The sequence below is a fragment of the Acinonyx jubatus genome, chromosome B4 (assembly GCF_027475565.1).
Source record: "Acinonyx jubatus isolate Ajub_Pintada_27869175 chromosome B4, VMU_Ajub_asm_v1.0, whole genome shotgun sequence".
Classification (NCBI taxonomy): domain Eukaryota; kingdom Metazoa; phylum Chordata; class Mammalia; order Carnivora; family Felidae; genus Acinonyx; species Acinonyx jubatus.
The window spans coordinates 54,010,169-54,030,127 of NC_069387.1; the positions used below are offsets into that span (position 1 = coordinate 54,010,169).

At 40.5% G+C, this 19,959-nt stretch overlaps 1 protein-coding gene and 1 non-coding gene across 2 annotated transcripts in view; one reads left to right on the forward strand and one right to left on the reverse strand.

The window, feature by feature from the left end:
• The first annotated feature begins 6,137 nt into the window (after positions 1–6,137).
• On the forward strand, positions 6,138–14,020 carry LOC106967982 (uncharacterized). Its single transcript, XR_008300173.1, has 3 exons — positions 6,138–6,403; positions 7,410–7,493; positions 12,681–14,020. It is a non-coding gene; the product is annotated as an uncharacterized LOC106967982 (transcript).
• The window catches only part of GYS2 (glycogen synthase 2), a 56,005-nt gene continuing 48,172 nt past the window's right edge, over positions 12,127–19,959 (reverse strand). Inside the window, exon 16 of the mRNA XM_027035702.2 lies at positions 12,127–18,833. Coding sequence (XP_026891503.1) covers positions 18,615–18,833 — 219 coding nt within the window. The 3' untranslated portion in view covers positions 12,127–18,614. The remainder of the gene's footprint in view (positions 18,834–19,959) is intronic.

The window sequence follows — 19,959 nt, forward strand, 5'->3', positions numbered from 1 at the left end:
ACTTGTTTTGTATTATTTGGTTATGGAAAAGAGATTCCCAAGGTTCAAAACCTTAAGTAAAAGAAAGACAGTAGACATTGGCCAATGAACAGGGAGTTTTATTTGGGATAGCAGGCCTTTTCTGTGTCCCTGAATCAGAAACTGGTAGCCCTTTGAGAAAGATACTTCTATTTGTGAGACAGCTGACCTACGTGGCAGACTGGCCCTGGCATAGAATAAAGCCAAAGTAGAAGATTGAACCAATGACCTCATTCATATATACCAAAATCCTCTATTCTGTCATCAAAGAAGTAATTTGGATATTTTATTAGTATAATAGCCATATTATCCAAGTAACTTTACCCAAAATAATGTGTTGCCTATATGAACACAATAATCACTAACCTTGTAAAAATATGATTTAAACAGTGACCATTATTGTATAAATGGCCTGCGCACACTGCAGTCGATTGGAAGAATTCAGGTAGCATCAGTAATACAGGCAAAATGGTCTCGTTGAATATGTCTTTAAAAAAGGTGTAACTAATGGGTGCCTGGGTGGCTCAGTCAGATGAGCATCCGACTTCAGCTCAGGTCATGATCTCACGGTCTATGAGTTCAAGCCCCGCGTCGGGCTCTGTGCTGACAGCTCAGAGCCTGGAGCCTGCTTCAGATTCTATGTCTCCCTCTCTCTCTGCCCCTCCCCCGCTCATTCTCTCTCTCTCTCTCTCTCTCTCTCTCTGTCAAAAATAAATAAACATTAAAAAATTAAAAAAAAAAAAGGTTTATCCAAGTTGTCTGGTGCCTGGTCATAATATCAGCAGAACAAAATTGAATGGTTTTATCCCTCAAGTGTTTTTTGATCAAGTAACTTTTCTTAGCCTATCTCTAAGTTTAGATATGTAAAAGTCCTAAAATGTTGTGATTTAACAAAAAATATATTGGGAGGCAATGCCATTTTAGAACAAATGCATTATGCCGCTTTTGATAAGACTACAATATTGATAATATGTCAAAACCATTCTCTTCGTTTGTGCGTATTACACTGAAAATGGCAGCCTTGACGTAAAGCATCTGCTTGTGAATTCATCACCTAAACCTTTATAAACAAGCCACATCATACATTTTTCCTTCAAATTATAAATTCAAAACATGGTTTTATTGGTGATTCACTTTCCTGTCCCTCTTCCTAAAAATGTTTCTGTGTTTTTGGTAGGGAGAGGGGGAAGAGGCATTTTATTTGTTTGTTGAGTGACCTAACATTTGGGTTTCACTTAGGACTTCATTTGAAACAATATATAATTTTATTTAGTTTATTGCTCATTTTTGGAAGTTGCTACCATCCCTTGAAATTAAATCCTAAAATCTAATATTTAAAGAAATATGATTTTATCCAGTTTGGATGGTAACCTTTTAGTCCTTAGTTTTTAATGTTTTCCTTCTTCTAAGACCTTGGGAAACACTACAGGAGCAGCTTTGTCTCCTTCTTGTTTGACTTATGCTTTAAAGGGAATAAATATTCCTCGAGTTTCTACCTACAGACTACTTTCTATATTCCATTCTCATTTACTAACCTAACCTTATGTTCATGTCTTCACAGCTGGCAAGTCTAAATATCAAGTGCCCAAATCCTAATCTCTCTTACACAATCTATTTGCAGATAGAGAGCATCAGCCCCTCAAACTTCAATCCCAAATCAACTGTATCTGTTCTCTCCCCGTACACTCCCTGATATTTCTATTGCTAGCCATTTTCCCAGCCACACAGACTCACAAAGTTTCATTTTTGTCACTTATATCATCTAAAGCTTTACTACTCAAAATGTCTCAGGATCAGTAGAGTAGCATCCATCAGCATCACCGGGGAGTTTATTAGAAATGAGAATTTCAGACCTCACCCTAGCTGTACTAAATCAGAAACCGCATTTTTACAAGTTTTCCAAGTGATTCATATGCATTTTAGTTCCTGAGGAGCACTACTCTAACTTTTAGAGGAAAGGGATTATCTTGCTTATCTATGGTACCTTAGCATATGGTGGGTACTCAGGTCCTTGTTCAGTATCTGCCTATGTATGTAACTGTTTCGACTGAATATTGATATACTTTGCATCCTTTCCCTCTTGCATTCTACACATTCCTTTTTGAAGTTACCTTATGTTCAGCATCATTAATGTCCCCTTCCCCTGGTCATCTCGATCAGCATACACGTTTGGTAAATGGTTTCTTAATTGTTATTCAGACACACCAACAAACCTGATTTTAGCAGGACACTGCAGGTGGTATCACCATCCTGGAATCTGACTTTAGCCCTGTAGGCAGGCAATATTGCCCCCAGAAACTTAAACTTACCACAACCACTTCGGCACCAGAACATGCTTCTCCTAATTCCCACTTTCCTCCATTTTAGCTCCAGATTTCCCATCCAAGTGGGCATGTCTGATTGGTGAAGCCTGTGTCATGTGCTCATATCCTAGCTCAAAGGGAGGCTGGGAAAGTGAGTGCCTGGCATTTTCAGCTTGTACAATAGAAGGAAGACTCTGCCTCCCACCAAGATTCTTATTCCATAATTCATAATTTAGAAAACTTTAGGAATTCCCTAAAAATGAAAGGGTTCAGATATTACTGGAAGGCCAAAAATTAGTAACACACTTCCACCATCCTCAAGCATCTACTCTTTAAAAAAAAATTCACTTTTTCTTTCCCACTTTTAGTGAAATGTAGTGAAACTAACCTAAAAATTGTGCACACTTGTCTTTCTTTCCTCATATCCTATTCACTTTAGACCCACTCCAATATAGCTTATGGCCTCAAAAGCTATCACATTCCCAAATCCGGTGCACACTTCCTAGTGCTCATCTAGCTTGACCTTCCAACATTGTTAGATATTCTGCTGGCTTCCATGGCCTCATGATCTCTGGAAATTTCTCTTTTCTTTTTTATTGCTTCACCTCAACTTGTTTTGCTGGCTCTCCTCCTGTTTATCTCTGTATGTTTGTTTTCATAGCTCTGTCCCTGTTTCTTGTCGTCGTCTTCTTCTTCTTCTTCTTCTTCTTCTTCTTCTTCTTCTTTTAATTATTTTTGAGAGAGTGCAAGCAGGGGAGGGGCAGAGAGAGAGGGACTGAGTATCTGAAGCAAGCTCTGTGCTGACAGCAGTGAGTCAGTGAGCCAGATGTGGGGCTTGAACTCATAAACTATGAGATCATGACCTGAGCTGAATTTGGATGCTCAACTGACTAAGCCACCCAGGTGCCCCCCTGCTTCTCTTTTGTAACTCCTCTTAGTCTCTAGGTGTTCTTGTTCAATTCCAATCCTTTTCCTTCCTTAAAATTCATAGAATTCTTAAATGTGAATTCTGCCTTTAGAAAAAAGTCTCGGGGCATTTGGGTGCCTTACTTGGTTAGTTGAGTGAGCTTTGGATTCCTATTGGAGAGACACTAAAGATGTTTGTGTCTATTGGTAAACATGCTTCATGCTTTATTAAAAGGTTGTACTACGCAGGTGCCTGATGGCTCCGTTGGTTAAGCATCCAACTTTGGCTCAGGTCATGATCTCTGGGTTCGTGGGTTTGAGCCCCATTGTCTCCCTCTCTCTCTGCCCTTCCCCCTTTCACATATTCTCTTTTCCTCTCAAAATAAATAAAAAACATTAAAAAAAATTATAGGCTGGTGACCTCTTTGCTGAGCTCTGTAGAGTTTTGCATTTCCAACTGCCTACTTAACATTTCAACTTGAATGCTTAATGCATATTTTAATTTTAATATTCAAATTTAATTTCCGTCTCTTTAACTGACTCCTTATGAAGTCTCCAATTTCAGTAATGGCTTTATCATACCCAATGTTTAAGCCAAAAACCCAAAATTCATCCTTGATTTATTTTTCTTATACTCTCATATCCCATTTATCCACAGGTTCTACATTTTCTATCTCTAACATCTATCCCAAATTCATTTACACCTCTCCATTCCCTGCAAGTACCACCCAAATCTAAGCCATCATCACTTTTGCTTATAACCATGTTTGCACATGAACTGGTCCAATTCTTCCTCTCCAACCTCATTTCCAAGTGCTCTCGCCTATCACCCTGTGACCAACTTAGCTTTGGCCTCATTGGTCTCCTCCCTATTCCTCAAACAAGCCAAGCTCTTTGTCATCCCAAGATTTTGCTTTTCTTTACTCTGCCTGTTACACTAATTCTCACTCTAACTCATCTCATGTCTGATTCTACCTGATCCTTCCAGACCCCTTCAATTGTTGCCTTCCCTGAACCAGCCCACCACTTACCTTATCACATCACCTAGCTTATTTTTACTTTATAAAGCATTTAAAACAGTTTTGAATTACCTTATTTACCTGTTTACTAGTTTACGGTATTTCTCCCCTGACTGGAAGATAAGCTTGATCACAGCAGAGAAGGTGTCTTTTTAATGCATGGCTGTGTCCCTTGAACTAAAAGAAGAAATGTCCAATACATAGTAGGCTTTTAATAAATGTTTGTTAAAGAATCGAATGGATACTTAGGTGAAGGATTGATGTAAAATTCCATTGAAATCCCCTAACCTTTTCATTTCTGCCCAAAGGATTCATCTTTAGTCATCAGTGATAGCTTTGATAGCTAGCTACCCAAAACAAGTTTGCTTACTGTATTCATTTACTTTTGATTCAGCCTGGGCTTGTTAATCATTGTCTCTACTACTACTAATAACTACTTTGGGAAGCTAGTGGGAAAAGCAAAAAACGATGATTCTGATATATTCAGGATATCTCCTGGCTGATGTGGTCAGTATCTAAATAAGTGATGCCCACTCATCAATCATTTCTCTACTTCCTGCAAATGAATCTCCCTGCAAAAATCATCAGATCCTCTCAATCTTACTACTGACAAGAAGTCCCTATGGACTCCCTAACTCTGCTGAAGATCCGGAGGGGTCCTAGACACTAAGATTTAAAAGCCCCACTCTCAGAACAAGATTAGAAAACTGACAGGCAAAGTTGTAGTTACCTCAGGTTCTGGAAAGGAGCAGAACATGAAGGTAAGTAGAAGTTTTACTTACTTGAGACTTTTAAGCTATTTTATGAAACGCTTTATAGTTTCTTACCCATTTTATCTTTAATAAGCATTTTATAAGCTAACGGATATTTAAACAATATGCCTTAAAATATAAAAATCATTTGATTTTACTTCAAAAAAATCAGTCATTTTAGTGAATTAATGGAAATAACATATTTCTACTTTTTCTTACAAAGAGAACTCCCTTGCGGATTAATTACAAGGTAGACTAGGGAATCACCCTCTCCCCCACATGCTAAGTGTTATTAAAAATAATTATCAAAAATAGATCACGTCGAAAAGTAAGAGGTTTGTAATTGTTCGGGTGTAATGGAGTAGAAGATCCTATAGGCGCAGAAACTACTTTCTTTGATCTTTTCTTGTAGGGACTCGGAAGTCTGGTGGCAACAACCTTGGCTCTTTTTCTAGTGTTTTCTTTCATAGGAAATTCCAGCAGCGCGCCACAGGTAATCAAACGCAAACACCGGGGCTCCTGGATGTTCTTTCCCTCCCTTCCTTTTCTTTTCTTTGTTCTCTTCTCCCTCCCTCCCTCCCCCTCTTTCTTTCTTTTTTCTAATAGAGGACTGGGCTACATTGTGTTATTAACCGCTTTTCTCTTCTACCTGGGTTGTAGGGACTCTTTGAGAGAAGGAACTGGACTCCCCAATCTATGCTCTATCTGAAGGGTGCACGTACGTTCCAAATACTTTGCTCTCCCTACATCAATAAAGGAAGATCTTTAGGGGTGTAAGAATCCATGGGATAGATGCGTGGGGAGAAAGTAATATCGAGTGTGTTCCCTTAATAGCCGAGGTCATCCTGCAGGACAGAGTGGGGGTGGGGGGGGTGTGGCAACGGAAGAAAAAGACTCCCTGATTGTTAGAAATTCTCCATCCTCAAGTGGAGGGTTGCTGGCTCTTGCCGCACAGGAAGACTGCAGACTGGCCTGGGAAACACCCCCACGGGCTTGTGAACCCGACCACCGCTCAAAAGCCCATGCGCCGTGGCGGGCCGGGCGCGGGCAGGTACCGGCTGGGTGCAGGAGGTGCAGGAAGTGCTCTGGCCGGTCCCGGCTCGGCGCAGACAGGCGTGGGGGCAGGGGTCGTCTGGGGGCGGGCAGCGCAGGGGCGGGGCGCTGGTAAAGGGCGCTTGGTGCAGTCCGGGGGTGCGCGACGAGCGCCCGAAAACCGCGCGGACCCAGGGCGCCGCCGCGGACCCACCCCTCCTGACCTGGGGACCCGCGGCGCGGAGCCCATTTTAACCGCGATTGTTGAGTGTTTAGCCGGCCAGCTCAGCCCCGCGTCTCGCCTTTGCAGAGGGGCGCCGCTTCATCTCGGACCAGAGTCGGAAGAAGGACCTCTCGGACCGGCCGCCCCCGGGTGAGTGAGCCAAGGAGAGGGGGGCGGTCCGGAGACTGGCAGCAGGACTCAGCGGGCAGGGCGCGCTCGGCCAGGCGCCGAACAACTGCGGCTCCGCTCCGGGAGGGACGTGGCTCCGGGGCCACCCTGGGGGAGAGCCAGCCAGGGCTGAGTCCAAGCTGGCAGCCAGGGCACCGCGCACTGGTGCGCGGCTGAGGCTGGGGCTGACGCTCCCGAAGCTGAACTGGGCCTCGGCTGCTCCGACCGCCCTCTGGCCGACGGGTGTGCAGAGGTCCCGGGGGTGGGGGTTATCCAGAGACAGGCCAGGCCTGGGCTTCACGTTCGAGGAGTCAAGGAGGAGGAGGAGGAGTGAGAACTGTGCAACTGCCTCTAAATGTACCTCCCCGCTTTTGGCAAGACCTTTACACGGTTTCCTCTTCAATGTTCTTGTTATTAAACTAGTGTTTTTCCCGGAAACTTCAAATGTACGCTCCTATTCATTACTAGAAAGGGCTCTAAAGCAGCTCAAAACCGGAAATAGTTCATAGGCAGGGGCCATTAAGAGTAGGGCCAGGGACTGTTATTTTCCTTATGTGTGGCCAAGAATATAGATTATTATTTCAAACTGCTTTGAACGAATGAGAGAGGAAGTAGTGGAGACTCCAAGGAGAATCCATCCCATCCAGATGTTTCTGCCCAGACATCCCATGTTAAGCTCTGAAGGGAAAAGTTACTCAGGGTCCTTTATGCTAATGCACTCTCCTTTCATGGCATTGTCTGCAGTATATTTAAATTCCTTTCCATATATGTAATACACAGCAAAACCAATTGTAAGTAACGTCCAAGGGAAGTGTGAAATGTTTCAATTCATAAAAATCAGCCCTCTGTGGAAGGGGCATCCTTGGCTAAGGCATCAAAAACCTATTTTATAAGGGTTTTTCTATTTATAGTATATCAGAATAGGGTTTATCTACTACAGGAATATTTAAATGCTAATAAGAATGTGTATACACTTTTATTTCTCCAGAAAGACGAAGCCCAAATCCCCAGCTACTAACTCTTCCAGAGACAGCAGCTCTGCTACTGGCTTCCTTGCAGAGACCACAAGAAGGTACAAATATGTGACCGCTTTCAACTGCGGGACAGGGAAGCTTTGATCACTTTTGGGATTCTGTGTTGAATACCAAGTTGCCTTTGTTCAGATTTTTGAATATAATTAACAGTTGCCCCCCTCCACAAACAATTCATACATCTTTCTTATATAAACACTAGCACATTTCTCATTAACGTGAGTCCCCAAGAACATGAAAACATTTCCTTGAGGACACTGGGGAATTTCATATTAATTTCATAAACCAGAGCCTATTGTGACCTTATTTTCACTTAGAACTCTAGCACTAAAAATGTTCAAAGTTCAACCTCATTATATACAGTTAATAAAACTGAAGCCAAAGAGGTTTAAAAATGTTAAATCCAATTGCTCACTATTAAAGACTGGGCCAAATGAAATTGTTGACAATGAAATAGTTTTTACTTGCATATGTAGCAGTATCTTATGGCTGATCCTAATAGATTCTAAGCCTGTGTAATTTTCATTATCCTATACAGCTGCTTCTATATGAAGATTAGGTATAATTTTCAAATAGAGACACTCTGGACCACCTGGGTGGCCTGGTCAGTTAGGCATCCGACTTCGCTCAGGTCATGATCTCACGGCTGGTGAGTTCCAGCCCCACATCGAACTGTGCTGACAGCTCAGAACCTGCAGCCAGCTTCAGATTCTGTGTCTCTTTCTGCCCTTCCCCAGTTCGTGCTCTGCCTCTCAAAAATAAATAAACATTTCAAAAATTTTTTTAAAAATAGAGACACTCTGTCCATGTAGCATTGAAACCACTAGTTGAATTAAGGCATCTTGCTACTAGATAAGTCAGGGCTTTGGAGTATGTAACAGACTGGGTTCAAATCCTTGTTCTGCTGCTTTACTAGCTGGATGACCCTGAGTCTTAGTATCCTTATTGGTAAAATGGAATAATGATACCCATGTGCAGGGTTGCTATGAGAGCCAATTGGAACAAGGTACATAGTTTTAGTTACTATTAACAATAGAGGTCATCAAAGCATTATTTAGACCTAGAATGTTCCCTCTCAAAAATTGTAATGATGCCATATTGTGACATAATTTAAAATTTTAAATATTAAAAAAAAAAAAAAAAATATATATATATATATATATATATATATATATATATATATAGCAAGTGGTCTGGTGATCAAAGCACAGGCTGCTGGCCTTGTGCTCTGACACGTATGCTAATGGAGAAGACATATCCTTGGTGCCTACTATTGGATGGGCCATATGAGGAGGAAAAAAGAGCAAAACGTATTTTCCAGCTTCAAGCTTATGGTTTTCTTGGGAAAAAAAAAATACCGATGAGAAGCAAATGCAAGAGAGTGGGATTGGAGGTCTTCTGAACTCAGTGCAAGGCCGAGGTCAACGTGGATGGGTAGTGGGGATTATAATACTTAATTGAGCAAATATGCATTTATGCCTGCTAGGCGCCAGCTAACTTGCAGGCGGAGAAGAAAGCAGATTAAGGGGAAGCAGGAATGAGAACAATCTTTGCAGCAAAATGATGGGGTGAGCAGTCAGTGGAATAGCAGAACGCAGGAGGAGTGGTTATGTTAGAGCTAGGACGACCATTACTGCTATTATTACTACTGCCCGGAGCTACTAGTTGTTGAGGGCTTACTATAATGCAGGGGGCCAGGTGCTGTTTCAGCATATGATATAGGTCAATACTTTTAGCCCTCATAGTAACCCTGGGAGGTAAGGACATTATTATCCACACTTTCCAGGTGAGGAAATAGAGGCACAAAAAGATTAAGTAGCTTGCCCACTATTACATAGCTGGTACTTACTAGAACCGAGACGAAGAATGAAGATAATTTGTCTTTGTTTGAGAATCAGTAAGAAGTCCTCTGGATTCACAGCAGAATGATGACATGGTGAAGGAGGATGAATCTGATTATGGCACAGAGAGTAACAATAAAACAATGATTATGGTTCAGAGAGTAACAATAAGAACAGTAACAATATCTACAATATAGGAACATCTGCCTGTGTCAGATATGAATGCTAACCTTTATAGCTGAGAAAACTGAACCTTTATGAAGTGTGTTTACTTTCCTAAAGTCATGCAATTGGTAAAAAGCCACGTTGGGATTTTAACTCAGGTCCAAGTGATTCCACTGCTCTCTCCATTATATCTTGCCGTCTCTCAAATGCATTGTATCGAACAGGAAAGACCACAGATGGGGATCAGGGAGAAGCCAAGGAAAGTGAAAGGAAACCACAGGAGTGAGGAGATGAGGTGGAGCAGTCAGGAATGGACAGAGAGGCTCCACTCCGAGGTATCCTGGAAGGAAGAATAAGTAACTATTCACCGAAAGGATAAAAGGGAATCCAGAACAAGCACATTTTTGAAGTGGTATTATGGGAGTTTGAAATGGTTATGCTGGTGAGGAATGAAAATTTCTGTGGATATAATGGAAGTTCAGTTTGAGATGACAGAGACAGTCCAGTGAGTAAAGGAGTGTAGGTCAGTGGTTCTCAATTATCCATCTATGGACTGGTTCCATTGGAGTTAACTGGAGAGAGTCCTCAAAATACAGATGGCTCAGCCTTAGACCCAGAGATTCTGATTCTGTAAAACTTGAATGAGGCCTCAGAATCTGTATCCTTGAAAAGTTCCCCCAAATGATTCTGATGGTCAGTCAGATATGGGAACTACTGGAATTCAGAACCAGTTAATAAAGAGTGAAACCATGAAAATGGAAATCTCTTCTAGGCCTCAGATATAACAGGAGAAGGGCAGACAATAAAGGATTTGCCTTGGAGAGTACCTAGAGATTAAGGGGAATAGAGGAAAGTCATATCAGTGAAGGGACTTTTAAAGGAGAAGGCAGGGATGTAAGAGGAGAACCAGAATAACAGCATATCCAGAAATCAAGAATGGAGAGTTCCAAGAAAGGAGTGATTAAAGCATCACATGGAGCAGAATGGTTAGTAAGAGTACAGAAATCAATGGAAAGGAAGATCCTGTTGGCTAGGACGGGTCACTGAATAGCAGTTCACAGGACTTTAGCTCAGCCCCTGCCCAGTGATACTACTTGCCACTGCCATGCCCCTTCTGAAACCTTGTTGAGAGCGAATTGGGGACAAGAAGTAAGCAGTGCTACCTGTCCTGGCTCTCAGCACTCTTGCAATGAAAAGGTGAGAAGTAGTTGGATCATGGATAGAGGATGCTGCATCCAAGATGACCTTTACTATTGGACATTCAGCAGGCACGCTTACTGATTGTTGAAATGTGTTAGGAGATCGCTGGCGAAGATGGATTAAAGGAGACATTTTTGATTTGGTTTTTGGGAAGATGTGTGAAGCCAGAAAGAAAATAAATAAATAAAAAGTGAGCTAGAATGAAAGGGGGGGGTAATTTCAAAGAGGGGAAGAAAGGGGCCCCTGGGTGGCTCAGTCGGTTAAGCATCTGACCTTGGCTCATGTCAGGATCTCACGGTTCATGAGTTCCATGTCTGGTTCTGTGCTGACAGCTCAGAGTCTGGAGTGTGCTTTGGATTCTGTGTCTCCCTCTCTGGCCCTCCCCTGCTCACGCTGTGTCTGTGTGTGTGTGTGTCTCTCTCTCGAGAATAAATAACATTAAAAAAAATTAAAGAGAGGAAGAAGAATCTTCATTAGAAACTTTAGGAAAGGGTGTGTGATTATAGGTCCCAATTTCAAGTTTTTTTTGGAAAATAAATATAACTTAAAATTTTTTATTCTAGAGAGAGAGAGCACGAGTGGAGGAGAGGGGTAGAGAGAGAGAGAATGCCAAGCAGGCTCCATGCTCAGTGCAAAGCCTGGCATGCAGCTCAATCCCATGACCCTGGGATCATGACCTGAGCCGAAATCAAGAGTTGGACACTTAACCGACTGAACCACCAGGCTCCCTGGAAAATAAATGTAATTTTGTAGTCATTTAAGTTTCCACAGTAGCTTGTTTCTGGTGATGAAATAAGGGAACAAAATTTTATTACTTTGAATTGATGAGAAAGTTTTGGATTTACATATGATATATTCATTACTAGCTGCCTTTAATATTTTTATTCTAAAATCCCTAAGTATTACTTGGTAGACTCTTATTTTATATAGTTAATTTTTATTTTAGTAACTGATATACAAGGATGCACTTCTTACAGAGTTTTTTTTCCCCCTTCTCTTTAAAGAGCAGCCCATCATCTGTAATATTCTAAAATGTGCTAGCCATTCAAGTTAAAATGTAACTCAGACATTTGAATTATATTGTAACTAACTAAAGGAATGTGATTTTATCTAGAAATAATCTTAAGGAAGGTTAGGAGATGCATTTTCCTCTGGCAACTCCCAGTCCTGACACCATGGTAAGTTTTAGCTCTTCTGCCCCGTTGTTACAGTCCCAGGAACCTGCTATCATCTGACTTCTTAGCTATCCTGCCCCGGAAGTGATACCTCATGCTCTAAAGTTTTGCAATCCCATCCAGCTAACAAGGGTCTCCTCTTTTTGTTTCATTTCCTCCCCAGGCCTAGTATAGCTCAGGTAATAAGAGAATATGTGCAAAAGTATTCCCATGTCATCTTTCCAAGTAGGATGCATTGTTAATAGGAAACAGGGAAACAGTGCCTTGATGCAATTTAATGGTTCTAATTGTGGATATTTTATTTTATTTATTTTAATTTTTTTAATGTTTATTTATTTTTGAGAGAGAGAGAGCACAAGTAGGGGAGGGCCAGAGAGAAAGGGAGACACAGAATCTGAAGCAGGCTCCAGGATCCGAGCTGCCAGCACAGAGCCCGACGTGGGGCTCAAACTCATGGACCCCGAGATCATGACCTGAGCTGAAATTGTATACTTAACCAACTGAGCCACCCAGGCATCCCTAATGGTGGATATTTTAGACATGTGGCACACTTAGAGCAAGATATGTGGCCTTTTCAGATTTCTACCAAACATACCATATTATAGTTTCACTCATTCTAGAGAGTGACATGTGACATGTGAGTTCCCCTATGTGTGTAGATATGAGGGGAAAAAATTTTAAACCAAATCGATCAAAACACACTTATTTTGATTCTCCATAGCAAAGTGCAGGAGTTAACATAATCTAGGAGGCTAAATGTTTGTTTTTTAAAGTTCTTTTTATCTTATCTTTTCTCCTTTTAAAACACGGAGAATTATGTTTATTTTATGTATTTTTTTTCTCACAGCTGGAGAAGAAAACTTTGATCAAACCAGAATCCTAGAAGACTACTAACCTGGGGAAAATAGACCAAATTACATTCAAATACAGTTCTGTTCTTGTTGAAAACATGAGCATGTAAATAAAGCCTTTGGAGGCTTTTTACTTCAGTTGTAATCTTAGGAACATGCACAACCAGTTTCATTCTTTCCAGCAACAAAGGTAATGTAGAGTTCTTAGCTGAGAGCATCACCTTCTTTCATTGCTTCTGGTCCTGTTTAGGTCACCTTGTGTCTTAGTCCCCTTTAGAATTAAGCATAAGGCCAGCGACTCTTTAGAGTGTGCTTTCTTTTTGTTAAAACGAGTCTGTCTTGATCTAGTGATTCTCAGTTGTTGGTTTTTTTTTTCATTCTGTTACCCCTTGCATTGTCTTGTCACTCAGCAGCAGATCTCCGTCTCCTTTTCTACCTTTTTCCCATCTTCATGGGTGGGGGGATGGGGAGGCATGGCAGGATGGGAAAGAGTAGAGTGTTCTCTTAATAGTTCATCTAGGAGACATAAATTAAGAAGGGAAGAGGAAGGAGTTGACTGGGAAGAAGCCCTGTGATAAGAACACTTCAGTGTAGTTGCTGAAAGAGGGCATGATCTCTGAAGCTGGTAGAAGGTTCCACAATGGAGAGCTTCCCTTTGTGTTATTTGGGGATCTCCCTGAATTCTGGGACTTACTGGGAAATAAGCAGATGGAGACACACTCTGTTCCTGTGTACATTGTACAAAAGGAACAAACCAGTTTTTCAGAGGCAACTCATTTTTCACAGCTAAACAGATTCAAAGAGTCTGCTTACTCTAATTAGCTAGAGTTCTAGGCTTTATTTTACCTTAAAACATTACATAAAACACCCTGATAACATCAGTACAGAGTGATATGCCCAATCTGGTCCTTCTCAAAACTTTGAACTTAGGTTCAAAACTGTCTGAAAAAAACACACACATGCAGTAACACACACACACATATCCACAGCAAGCATAATAACCTATTTTTTTGGAATTGGAATGTGATCACCATGTTAATTTTTTGACCTAATTAATTGAGAGCTATTATTGATAAATGTCATAAGTGGAAAACATTGTGAATTCTTATTGTCATCAATATATAGCCATTATTCAGTAGCTAAAGAATACCTTTATGTGAATGTATCTGTACCTTGAGATTACAGTTTCACTGTGTTATGAAGTCAAAACCTTGCTTATAAGATTTGGCTGTATCTTGTTTCATAATTGAATAATGAAACTATATTCAAGTTAATGTAACACAGATCTCTTGCAAAAACTAATATGCTAGCATTAAAAAAACTATGTGGTATTATATAGACACCTGTCATTTATTATGAATTGACTTTAAAGTGGATTTTCTAGATAGTGCTTGTATCCAGTATATTGAGATTTTACTCATCTGACATAGACTGATACATATTGGCTATTTAAACATCATGCTTATTCCAAGAATATTTTAAAACCCTATCATGTGAAATAATTCTTCCCACAACTAAGCAGAACAACCTCAAGTATTTCACACTAAAACAGAGTTTTTAAAAGCTTTCAGGAGGTATGTGGGTGGCTCAGTTGGTTAAGTATCTGACTTTGGCTCAGGTCATGATATCGTGGTCTGTGAGTTTGAGCCCCACGTCAGACTCTGTGCTGACAGCTCAGAGCCTGGATCCTGCTTCGGATTCTGTCTCCCTCTCTCTCTTCCCCTCCCCCACTCGTGCTCTGTCTCTCTCTCTCTCTCTCTCTCTCTCAAAAATAAACATTAAAAAAAACCTTCGAAATGACCAACAGCTATTAAAATAATACAGTGTTATATTATAATACTATTAATATTGTATAGAATACCAAGTATATTATAGGCGCCTGAATTCCTTGAATGTTGTTCTGCCATACAGATGTGCTGATTAACATAGTAGTTGCATACAGGCCCCTCTGCCCAGCTGCTATAACATTCTGTCTGTCTTGGGATATTTTTCAGTTCTCTTTATTTCTATCTTTTTCAAAACTGAAATGAACAAAAAATGTTCACATTGTATGGCTTATATTTTAAAATTGGGAAATACCTGCCTGCAAGTCACATCCATGTCCTAGAATACCACTTCCTTCAGGTGGACAGCTCCCACTGGACAGGACAGTGTCCACTGCTCTTCCCTGTTTGCTTCTGTATCCTTTCTCATCTTTTGCCATCTGGCCCCCAGCATGGGCTCTCAATTACTCTTTTTTCCCCTGGGTTTCCCCAGTGGGTGCCTCCTCTCCCCCAACAGCACCATAATGATCCCATGAGGAGAGGGACGGCAGAGGCCCTGGCATGTTAAAACCAGCCTCCAACTAGCATTTCCCCTTTATCTGGTTATGAGAAATAAACATCTGTATCCTATCAACCTTGATTGGTAATCAAAATAAGTTACATTATTTTGCTTCAGCGCCAGGAGAAAGGGAAGTGGGGATGTCACCTGTTGGTTTCCTCTTACTGGACTATAAATTCCATTAGTAAGAGTTTATTTCTAATATGACCTCTTCTTTGTATCCCTCACATGTCTTCATAGAAGTATATCTTCACCCTTTGGACCTCTCCAAGCACCTTGACCAGTCCCTCTCCTGAGTCCTCCTTGTGGGAAACTATTAGCAGAGCACTTGTCACATGTTCTAGTCTCATCAGTATATATAAAACCAGCTCTGTGCACCCTAACTCTTGACGTGGAAGGAAGGGTGGTGCAATGCATGAAACATGTCTTGATGGCTGGTCAGGCACACACTATTTTCTATGGTTCCTGTACTCCAATTTATGAAGACATACATTCTTGAAAAACATCCATTTTCTTGCACTTGTGTTTCTCCCAATAAGACCATTCATTTGTGCAACAACTGTGTATAAGGCACTATGCTAGAAACAGAGTCACCTACTAACAGCCCTATTTGTTGCTCTTCACCTGGCTTTGTCAGTCTTGGGGAAAGGACAGTAAATGACTGGAGCAAGGGGATGGAGTCCAGTGGCAGCAGCTGTCTGAATAGAGGACCGAGTCCAGGGTAGAAACATGCCTGGCTTTGCACTGGCTGGGGCACTGGGTGGCTCCATCAGTTAAGTGTCTGATTCTTGATTTCAGTTCAGTCATGATCCCAGGGTCATGGATCCAGCCCCGTGTCAGGCTCTGTGCTGACAGTACAGAGCCTGCTTGGGACTCTCTCTCTCTCTCTCTCTCTCTCTCTCTGTCTCCCTCTCTCTTCCCCTCCTCCACTTGTGTGTGTGTGTGTGTGTGTGTGTGTATGTGTGTGCATATGCATGTGTGTGCACACCTTCTCACTCAAATAAATAAACATTAAAAAAAAACAGGTGTTTGCAAGTCAGTTCATTTCCACGTGCCCTATCATTTGTACTCCTTTCTAATCAGAGAACTATTCTTTCATTCAGAAAAAAAAAAGCACTTGAATTTTAAAATGTTTTATTAAGAAGCTATTTTACGGAGGAAATCTCATGCTTTCAATAACAATAGACTAACCAGTTGCCAACCAAGGTATCATTTGAATAGACGTATTGTGCCCCCTTACTAGGAATATATTTTCATTGTTATTGTAACACTGAAACCCCTTTTTATCATGAGATCTTTCTGGCACTTCAGCAAGTGAATATCTACATTATAATACAAATCCATCTCCTATTTTCTGACTCCCTGTGCAGACCTTCCCAAACTGCTCTGCAGATGTTGGGTTAATTTGGCATGCACAGGGCATATTTCAAGGATTAGGCTTTAGGTAATTTATTTCCCTTTCTCCTGGGCCCTAAATGAGGTGAGTTTGCAATCATCTTCCATTGTGACCTGATTTATGGCATATATCCACCATTCATCTACTTTTTCTTAACAATGGTGATGCGATTTGAAGTTTCAGTTTGAGAGCGAACAGCTAAGAAAGAATTTCTGAGATAGTTTTGGTGCAAAAAGGTGATTTTATTATAGCATGGGGACAGGACCCATGGGCAGAAAGAGCTGTATCTACAAATATGAGGGATGACTGATTATATATTTTAAGTTTGTGGAGGGGGTTGGGGTAGAGGTAACATAAGTTTCCAAGAAATTTTTGTATGCTGAAAGCAGGGTCTTGCAGGACCTTGAAGATTTAGCTATTGTCAAGATAAGGTTGCTTTTAGTCTTTAATGAAATATAAACATTAAGGCATTAAGGCAGCCGTGAACCCCTTGAGGCATGTCATGTCCTGCATCTATCAGTGGGCTGCAGGCTGTAAGGAGATTCAACATAAACTGCATTTTTCTTGCCTTTGTTCTCATCAATGGGGCAAGCAGTGGAGAGCTAGATTACAGATTTCCCCTAGTCCTGAGCCATTCAACCCAGACCCATGGTGGTTGTTACTCTTCCCTTGTTGCCATCGACAATCCCACACTGAACAGACTAAAACTTTTTTAAAAGCTCTGCATATATAGGTCAACTGATATGCCAACCAAGGTTTTCACTGTGATCTAAATGTAACAATACTCAAGTTGTGGGGGAAAAAACAATCCAAGAATGAAGGTGGTTTCTTTTTTTTTTTTTTGCCTATTTAGAAGTAATTACATTTCATAATTTTTTTAAAGTTTTTAAATTTATATTGAGAGAGACAGAGTGGGAGAAGGGCAAAGATAGAGAAAGAGAATGGTAAACAAGCTCTGTGCTCAGCGCAGAGCCCAACATAGGCCTCGATCCCACAAACCGTGAGATCATGACATGAGCCAAAACCATGAGTTGGACACTCAATGGACAGCCACCCAGGAGCTCTTAGGTTTAATTACATTTAAAACAAAGATATGTTTACAATCACTCAACAATGTCCCTAAGCACATCATGGATGTGTTTAGAAACATTGTTCTTATTATAATTAAGTAGACTCTATATTTTCTTTTTGCTAATTTTTTAAAAGACAGTTTTAAATGTTATCCTTTACAAGGCACTATTTCATAGTAGGTGCTTTCTACAAGTTATCTTATTAAATGTCTTATTTACAAGACATCAATGAAGGCTTAATTGATATGTTGATATTGACATATTAATTCATTTGGATTTAACAATTCATCATTTATAGAAGACTGATTGATTGACCAAGTTTTTGAAAAACCTTTCCTTTTAAAGAACAGAAAAATTGGTTCAGTCAGATGGCATAGTACAGATGGTAACATCTTCCCATCATTAAGTTGAGACATGACCTTGTAAATATGCACGAATAGGTATCAGGATCTGGATTTAAGGTAGCTTGTTTTCTTATGGATTTTGATTATCTACAAAGCTAGATAGAAATTCATGGTTCTGACTCATGTGAAACATGGAAATAATCACTAAAGACTGAGTTAATTAAAATATGTTTGCAGTGGACATTCAGGGCTGAGATCAGGATCCTTTGTGGGGAAACTGGGAGGCTTGTTTGGTAGTTATGGAAGCTGTATAAATACTACTAAGCAAAGGATTATGGTGATGATCACTTAAAAATAAACACTAGCAAATGAAAATTCTTATTGCTGACATTAACCATTTTAAAAACATTTCTAAGAGCATCTGGGTGACTCAGTCGGTTAAGCATCTGGCTCTTGATCTCAGCTCAGGTCCTGATATCAAGGTTGTGAATTCAAGTCCCACATTTGTAGCCTACTTAAAACAACAACAACAACAACACCCCACATCTAGTCTTCCTCCTTTAATGAACACTCTTCCTCGTGCCTAAATTTACTGGGGAAAAAGGAGTAGGGGAAAATAACTTGGACTTTATTAGAAATTACAAAATTGCCATTCACTTAATTTTCTCCCCTTTGGAGGCAGAGAATAAATCCTGTTGTAATGGAAGAAGAAAAAGAAATCTGTAGCATTTTCATGTCTTTAAGTAATCATTCTTACTATGTTCTTACTACATTAGTTCTGTTCTACAAGCGTGGAATTCAGTTCTTGTATTCACCATGCAGCTTTTTCTTCCCACGAGGAACACGGCCCAGAGACCATGGCGACTTGATATTTAACCGATCCCTTTCAGCCTCCTCTTCCTCATTGTAGCGCTCCTCCTCTTCATCTTCCACATCACTGCTCTGAGGACTAGAGACCTGAGACCCTGAAGGGGAAGGTGGAACTGAGGAAGGCCTGGGATATTTAAATCCTTCTGTCTGCCAAAGACAAAAATAAGTCACAAACACTATAATGACTTCTTGAGTTTTCCAATGCTGTAAACACTTTGCATGTGCATTTAATAAAAAAGCATAGTTGGATATTTTTTATGGTCTGTTCATGAGCTATTATCTTTGATTTATTTTGATTCTGATGCCAGCAAGCTCAGGAGAGATTCATTAAATAAATAACTTCCTTTTATTATGCACTGAAATGTGCCAGGTGCCATCTACCTATCTACCTACCTACCTACCTACCTATGTTATCTTACTTATTCCTAGTAACAACACCAATAAATTTGTTTTCCCCACATACAGAGACAACTGAGGATTAGAGAGGTCAGATGACTTGCCCAAGGTCACACAGCATGACCCTGTGTTAGAGCAAAGATTTGTATCAGGGCTATGATCACTCCAGATCCTTTAATATCAACTGTCATGTTACGCTGCTGATATTCTCAGTCTCTATGTCACTTTTCAGATTTGCTCAATGAAATTGCAGAATATCGGCATTCTGGACATGCATGGACAGCCACCATTGGAAAGAATCCTGGAAGCCAGGTCACTTAGTTTACTCTGAAATTCCACCAGTTACTTTTAGTTCAGTTAATGAGTAAATATCACTAGATTTAATCAAATTGCCCTTCTACCTAAGATTCACTCAGATAACTCATTTGTTAAACAAGAGCTAAGCACAACTATGGGTCTGGCACCATAATGTCACTGAGGAAACAAAGATGAAAACCAAGATTCTTGCCCTTTAAGAGCACACATGCTTGACCAGGGAGGACAACTGTATAAAATAGTTGCAGCCCTCATCACTCTGTATGTCAACTATTTGTGCACATTATTATCATGTCATACCTATACAATCACTGCAAGGTTCAGATATTTTGCCTGAAAGCAATAAAAAAGAAAAGAAAAAACGAGCTGAGTCATGCATTTAGGACCTGGCTCAAAGCAGGAGCTCAATACTTACTAATTGAATACGTTGAATAAATGGATGAATATAGGTGAATTACCATCAAGTAGAGTGACTGCCTCTAAATAAGCTAAGCAATTAACCCTGTTAAAATCATGAACATGAGAGTTGGAATTTGTATTCTGAAGGGTTTTAAAAATCCTG